The 8,121-nt window shown below is 44.7% G+C and overlaps 1 protein-coding gene across 1 annotated transcript in view; it reads right to left on the bottom strand.

The window, feature by feature from the left end:
• The window catches only part of LOC119397404 (uncharacterized), a 34,365-nt gene extending 27,946 nt beyond the window's left edge, over positions 1 to 6,419 (bottom strand). The window contains exons 1-4 of the mRNA XM_037664831.2: positions 6,205 to 6,419; positions 5,509 to 5,604; positions 2,305 to 2,481; positions 719 to 889 (exon numbers count right to left, since the gene is read on the bottom strand). Coding sequence (XP_037520759.1) covers positions 719 to 889; positions 2,305 to 2,481; positions 5,509 to 5,526 — 366 coding nt within the window. The 5' untranslated portion in view covers positions 5,527 to 5,604; positions 6,205 to 6,419. The remainder of the gene's footprint in view (positions 1 to 718; positions 890 to 2,304; positions 2,482 to 5,508; positions 5,605 to 6,204) is intronic.
• Between the last annotated feature and the right edge of the window lie 1,702 nt (positions 6,420 to 8,121).

Consider the following 8,121-nt stretch of genomic DNA (forward strand, 5'->3'; position numbering starts at 1 on the left):
CACGCAACTACGAGCAGACGAGCTGTCGGTGAGACCGGAAGTGCTAATATTAATGTTTGTTCGGTGTTTTTAACGCGATAACAGAATATAAACATACATATTATCTACTTATTGAACTCAAAATTAACAACGAAAGTAATAATGAGGGTGTTATCGTGATTATAACATCAGCAAATAGTGGAACTGCCGACAATCGCGTCATATTTTGCGGACTAATACATCATTTGTCGAGAGAAGAGGGAGCGATTTTCAGCTGACTTTGAGAATATATTGTAAATTCCAGGCCGTGCGCATCGCTGTAATATTTGGCTCGCGTGTTCTCAGGAGCCTCGACTACCGATCGGCAGCGCTTTTTGAGCATGCTCGAAAAGTGTTGCAGGGCCCCTTTAACTCTCAGTTTAGAAAAAATATTGCTCCTAACTAGTCAAACTGATATCTTAAAACCTACATGCTGCACTAGAAAGATACAATATTTGAAATCTGCACATAAAAATAGATAAGCTACAACAGTAAAATAACTCGAAATATTTTTGTTTAAATACGTATACACTCCCGAGGCAGGGCCCCCTCTAAACGAAAGCGCAAGAACCAGGACAAATTTTCCACGAATTACGAAGGTTTGAGAAAGAGTGCATTCATTTTTGTCGCTTGGTGCTAAAGAACAAGTGGATGACAATTTGTTTTCCCATTCACCAAAATGAAACTATGAGGCACATACCTGGCGAAGCCGCTGTTTACCGGAATCCTTTTTACGGCCACCAGGTGAAGTGGTTGGCAGCGGCCGCGCCGAAGCCCCGAACAAGTTCTTAGGCTGGCACGCAATACGGCCTGGACTTTGCTGGGTGGTGGTTGCCTTGGGAGCAGGGCTGATTGCACCATTTTCACGTGCCTGCAGCAATAGAAGAGTCAGTGAGATGTATGCATGTGCTTAAGTTCGAATAGAGTTGAAAAGGCATTTTACGTCTGAAGCAACCCAAAGGAATGTGCCACTAACTTGCCTGAAAGGTGCCGCCTGTCTACAGTCCACACTAAATGGCATATGAACAGAACCAAGTAGCAACTTTAGTGAAGTATCATGCATAGCCCAATCTACCATTTTTGGCATTGCCACGTGTGCTTCCTTATTTTCATGTAACCGGGCTTTACTTCCACAAACAGTTGCATGTGTAACAACAGCTCGGCACAGGCCCCCTCTGGAAAGCACATGAACCTTCACAATTGTTTGGGCTGTGCCGATGAGGTTGCACGCACGACACGAGTAGATTATTCTGGAGCTAACCAGCTACGACGCTGGAATGTTCAATCACGCGTGTATAAAAGAAGTGTTTCACCGACGATAAGCGTAACAACGACCGACAACTGTGCTCATCACTATCGTTTCATTGCGAGGATTATGTTGTTTTCTGGGCACAGGTTCCCCCCAACAGTACCATCTTTACCTGTTTGAGTTTTGTCTTTTTCACTGTTGCAACCACATGACAACATGCCGAATTTGACATTTAGAAACTGCAGTTTAAAGTAGCGTATTTCACGGGAACGTGGAAATGTTCAGAAGTGGTTAGCTATGCAAACTGGTTACAGTCAACAAACTTATAGGTAAGGTCTTCGGGGCATTTGTGAACTTTACTGCAAGTGGCATTTGTCTAAAAGTAGAGACTAAAGTAATCGCAGTAACTGATCATGCATTCTGACAATTAAGAGGTTCTTCCAATACATGTATCGTCAACAACCATGCTTGACAATGGGAACACGATAGGCGGCAATATTCAGATTGCTGTGAACACCTTGCACGACGGCCCAGGTCTGGCCACACTACAGTTTATTCAGATATACTGCATGTGGGAAAATAAATCTTGATAAGCTGTCACCATATCGGACACCCAATTGCTTTGTGGAAACAGATATTTGCACTTGTGCCTGGAACACTGAAGTGGCCTGGCTGAACACAAATGAACGCCTTGGGAACATATGGGCTTGAAGCATTACCTTATAGGATGTGTAGCTTTTGCATCTTGACATATACCCTCAATACCAACGTCTGTTAACCCATCCAAACAGCAATGCCGAAATGTCGATATACTTCTACTGCAGCCCATAGTTTCTACATGCTGCTTATAAGTCCAAGCAAGCCAAAGGATGTTCTCAAAACTAGACAGTTTTCAAAGCTACAAGTCCCAGCTATACTCACACATTTCCTTTTAAGCCTGCCACCCAGACACTGGTTGACATCAAATGTCCCAATGGGAAGCCTACTTGCAGCACTTGAACAGAAACTGTTTTAATGCAACCAAGTCCATCACTCACGTGGTGCAGCCTGTCTTTGCCAAAGTCTTTTGGGCCCCGAGGTGAGCCATTCGACAGCGGCCATGCTGAAGCAACGCACAAGTTAACCGGTTCATTCGCAAGGCGGCGACTGCGTCCAGGGGTGCACTGCATGGTGGCAATCTTGGAAGGCGAACTGGTCGCAGCACCTTCGGGAGCCTGCACCGATTGAGAGGGCACTGTGTGTTCAAGCTATTCGAAAATGAAATGTGCACTTAAAGGGACCGACAAATGGCCAGAATGTGGGATTAGATCTTGGTATAAATGAAAAGACCGTACAATATAATGATAGATTCCAGCAGCCTTTTCACGTTGTGAGTAGGATTTATATTTTTAAATCGTGTGTAAAAGTAACAAGAACTGGTATGTCGCACAGCCTAGTGGAAGAGCCTTGAAGCTGGACTAGGAAGCCGATCACTGTGCTGTATCTAGTCTGATGCTGTCATGCGTGCCATAATTAGTCCTCAAAGTTAGAGTCTGTATATTATTATCCAGCCCCACTCAGAGGTAAAAGGAGCTGCACGGGGAGAAGTGGCGCTGCCTTCGCGGCCGCCAGTGGCCCATGTTGAGCCGCGGCGCATTCGTGCACACTGCACGCATGCGCAGTAACTCACCGAGCTCGAACACAAACCACTCTCGCACTCACTGTTTGCAGCATATGTTGTCTTGTGTGTACATGACTTCATATTCGCCGCAGATGGAAAAATTCTGATTACAAACGTTTCGCAGCGCTTTCCATGTTACCATTTCATGATTAGACACTTTGACCGGTGAGCTTTCCGTTGCGCTGAAGAAAATAGGCACCATGAAGATTGGTTGTCAGTACCTTTAAAGGGCACTACATCTACACTAGCCCAAAACTTGTCATTTGATGGTGTACGGAATATGGTGTCCAAAACTGTGGGGCATCTGGTCTATCCCAGAATGGTTACACATGTGATTGCATTGTTCCACAGAAGGCAATGTGCTTAGCTATAAGTGTAGTTGCACATAAATCAGCTCACAGAAAATGCATTCAAGCTGTTCATTTATCATTAAGCAGGCATTCCTTTGACACTTTATCAACACGTGCTAGCACTGTTATCACCTGCAACCTGTGCCATGTAAGCTTTCATCCTAATTTTCTGCCTGACCAAATTATTTGTGCATCACTTGAAATTATTCAGACAGTGCCTCATCTAGGAAACATTTACATCACTAACACTTGGCATCTTTGCCTGGCTCCTAATGAATGCAAATTCTAGACAAAGCCTTGAGACCAGTAACAAACTGCTTTACAAACTTTGTAAACTACTACCTGTAGAAATTTGTTTATTGGTTGCCTTTAACATCCCTAAGGCTCTAATGAGAAAGTCGTTTTGGCCTAACAAGTCATTTTGAAACTGCACAGAATTTAATTAAAAAGTAGAGAACAAATGGCCCACTACATTATTACTATGGGTTAAGTACAGTACCAACAACTGCAGACCTACACATATTTAATGTATTCAGCCTCTCGAACGACGGTGAAAGTCTGCGCAAGTCACAAGGGCTACCCTGGGTGTGTTCCAATACTCACCGTAGACGGCTAAATAGACAGCTAAGTGGACAGCGGCCATCTTAAGTCCCATTTCAATTCTCACGTAGCCGGCAAAATAGACAGCTTCGAGAAAGACAAAAACGATGCAGGCTACTTTGCTGTCCAAACAAGATGGCGGCTGAGCGCAATGCTCGCGTAGCTCGGATCTCGCCGGTATGGTCGTCTGTACACCAGTAGGCGCTTTTCCAGGCGCTCAATGTAAGCTACGTTAATTTTTTCATAGGTTTGAACACGAAAGAGGCTAAAGAAAGAACATTTACGTTTGTTTTTCTTAGCTTTCTCTTCTCGACGCTAGGTGGTATCACGTCGCGTAGACGTCTTCTAGACGCGTTCCATTTGTCGGACAACATGGCTTCGATGCTGTCTTCTAAGCTGTCAGCGTAGACTGTCTACGATGCTGTCCAGAATTGGAACACAGCCCCTGTTTCTTGTCAATGTGGTGTCGTTCATTTATCCATAAACAACAAATAAGCAGCTAAGAAATTCTACCGAAATGTACTTTTGCACAGAAAAGCTTGTGCAAGAATGCTTAACGCTTAACAGACATCAGTGAATACATTTTGGTTTTGTGTTGCTCCTGACTTGCGAAGCTGCCAGTTACATCAACACCTTGCATATTTTTTAATTCTTTCTGCAGACATGCAACCCAAGAATAAATTAACAACGTTCGGCATAGGTGCTACAAGACATCCTGTAGCCCACACTGAAATCTAAATTTGGCCTAAAAAAGAATTATGCTGCAAAAGCAACTGAGTACAAACTTTTCACATTCTGCCTTTGTTGCAATTAAGAATCAAAGGTACGACCTTGCATCAAGAAGAAAAAGAACACAAAGTCATTGAAGTAGCTAGATGCTACAAAGCCTTATTCAGATTCATTTGAAATGTGAACGTTACAAAACACTAAACAAATCAATTTTACGTTACAAATTTGGAATACAGGTTGGTCGCATGACAAACATGTTCTAGCAGACGAGCACAAAGTAACCTGTCACAGATAGTGTACTTATCCCATTTCGACCAGGCTTTTTCAATTAAAACAAGGATCAACATGCCGTTTACGGAAAGTTCCTCTGCTAAAAGATTGTCCGAAAAAGTGAACGGGACGGACAGGACAAGATTGTGATCCCCCAGCGTCAGCACAAAGCTACAAAGACTGATTTCGGGAAAAGAAACTTTAATGGCAGCAAATAAAATTATCCTACTTTAGAATGACTTTCTCCACCTTGTGGGCTTTTCGTCTCATCGACCAGAGACTGGCCATGAAGTGGTGATGTCGTGCAAGCCAGTGTCACAAGACGCCACTTGTAGAAACTATGAACAGAACGACTGGTAACATAACACGGCTACATAATGGCAATGAGTTGACCAGTCACAGAAAACTAGCCCATTTAAGAACAGAATATTTCATGTTAATGTAATGGCCATGACCACGAGTAACTTGATATTATACCGTACCTGGTTAACTAAGCAAATTTTCTTGTTAGACTGTTAGGAAAACAAAAACACCGACAGTGACTGTACCAGCATGCTAGGATTTTGCCGTCAGGCCCAGTCGGTGTTGCTTACCACTACAGTGCAAGAAAAGTTAAATTTCAAGCGTCTCACTTGGTATATCCTCGGCATCGCTTGCAGATCGAGGCACGCCCCCTCGGCGAGCCGTGCACCCACTCAGCCCGAAATTATCCGAGTACAGCCGGGCCGCTGCGTCATTAGACGTCAAGAAAGCAAGCACCAGTTAGTAGAGCGGCAGAATGGGACACCAGATTGGTGTAGTAGCCCCCACGAGCTCGAGGGAGTCTTACAGTGCCAGTGGCGTAGCCAATTCTTTTTTCTTTTTTTTCGTGGGGGTGGGGAGGACAGGGGCGTAAGTAGGGACCCTCTGGTTACGCCCCTGCATACGCCCCGACGACAAATACCCCGGCGCAGTCGGCACGCAAACAATACGGCTGAACTTGTCGCGTCTAATGTCAGTAGGTAAAGGTAAATGTTGAATTTACGAACGAAAAATGACTAGCAGGTGTATAGGTAGCGAAATGACAGGAAGTAGGGATAGTCTGGGTGATTTACATTTGGGACAAGGTTCTTTTGCTTGCAAAGCCCACGACTACAGACTTTCCGATGAGCGCGTTTCAAAAGACTTGTTTTGCAGTACGTATTCTCCGCCCGGCACAGATCGTATAATTTTGTGGCGCTTAATGCTCCCAGCAGTGTCTAATGCGCACGGTTGCACGCACAGCAAAACGCTTGTCAAAGCAATGAACTATTGTAAATGGTGTCGGTGAAAACAGAAAGCTGACAAACCTCGTGGGTTAGGCGAGCGCAGCGTAGCCCCTGATGTTGGTCGTTGACCGCTGACTTCTTCGTCTCATCGACCCGAGGACCAACGCAACAACGGAATCTAAATGCAGCAGCACCTAAACGAGAACGAGGCTTTCGCGGGCTGCCGAATCGCTTTACGAGTCGGTTTTGCCGAATGCCGAGGCAGCCGAGGTACTCGGTGGAAGCCAGCGCTTGATTTAAATTTCGTTCGAACTGCGGTACGCGCTACTTCCGGCGTCCACACTTCCGCTGCCGGTATGGTGCAGGTAAAGCACCTGAAACTTGTAATCGTTCACCGTAAAGCTGTCATTTTTTAAAACAATGCTTTGACAGAAAAAAATTTGAGAAACAAGTCTAAAGCAGCATCCCTTTCATAGTAACGGCTGCAAGTCCCAAAGGCTATGCTTTTGTCAGTCATATAGTACTGAACGTACTGAAGCTCGCCTGAGGCGTGCTGCCATCTTCTGTTAGCGTAACACAAACTTTCCAAGTTGGTGGTGGCCTCCAAGATGGGGCACACCCTCTCGTGTAGTCTCAAAGGCCGCGCTTCAAGGCTTTGCGTTGTAGAATTACTTTGTCACTCAGGGTATTAATGAAAACGAAGCTTTATATGAGAAAATGCTTCGGGTGCCACTGTATTTGGAGGCGCCGTATTTGAAATCGAAACGTACGTTCGAAACCGCCAAATTCAAGCAAGCGTGCCTAGAGTTCTCTAAGCGTGCCTGAAGAGTGATGCCGTCTTTTGCCACTCTACAACACCTATTCTCAACCGGTTACGGCCTCGAAGACAAGCAAACCCAGCTGGTTTAATCTCGGAGGCCAGGCTTTATTTACCTGCTCTGAAGTCGTGCGTCGTTCACTGTAGCTTCGTTTTAGCGCAGATGAAAATAACTGACGTATGTACGTTAAACCTGCTTATGTGCCACTCGTTTTTGACGGCGCGTTCTTGAAAACGAAACCTGTGATACGTGCCTCAGAAGTGCTACGTTATTTGGTAACGCTGGATCGATTGTTCTCAGTTGAACATAGCCTCCAAGACTAACGGGACCAGCTATTCGATCTCAAAGGGCATGTGTTAATAACTTCTTTGCCTTCGAGTCTTGAATTTTTGTTTCACTATAGCTGTGTTTTCGCGCATATATTGGACCTGATAAGAGATTCCAATTTCGCAGTCTTTGGATAAGACGTTGTACTCCAAGAAGATGTAAAACGCAGGAAGCGTAACTGCATACTGTTATCACGAATTACGGGTAACCGCGCGTTTGAAATCGTATAATAATTAAATAAATCCAGGCCAGAGGGTTCCTGGAATAAGGGACCCTCCCAACTTCACTCACAAATATCTCTGTAATAAATGTTTTCTAGATCTCTCTCTCTCTCTCAACTGTGATTCTTGGCTTGGTGCAACGGCGTTCGATGGCATACGTTGGTCAAAAGAGTTGCGAAGGACAAAGGAGGCTATCACTTAGTCGATTACTGGCAAGCCATAAATTACTCACACTCGTTTTCGTTGCTGTACAGACGGTGTTTAAGTGAAAATATATCGTTCCGCGCATTTTTCGAGGCAAACGCGGATGAAAGACATATGTGCATCGGCGGCGGAAAGATAAAAAAAATATTTATTCGTTAAGGCCACAGCGCTCAAAAAGCTGAGACGAAGGAAGGTGACAAATGTGTGCGCCACTAGAGCGGCAGTTCTTTTTTCGGAAGAGTATGGTACTTACAGCAAACACAAGGACAGCAAAAAAAGATATCAAGCATGGAAGCGAGTATGTTCCAGAGAGCCGATTTAATCGAGGGGGTACTGACACAGTTGGCGCATTCTTTTCCAATCGGATTAACCCCGACCACCTCTCTTGCGTCCTTATCCATGTCCCCCCCCCCTCCAAAAAAATTAAA

Source organism: Rhipicephalus sanguineus, chromosome 6 (assembly GCF_013339695.2).
Source record: "Rhipicephalus sanguineus isolate Rsan-2018 chromosome 6, BIME_Rsan_1.4, whole genome shotgun sequence".
NCBI classification, from domain to species: Eukaryota; Metazoa; Arthropoda; class Arachnida; order Ixodida; family Ixodidae; genus Rhipicephalus; species Rhipicephalus sanguineus.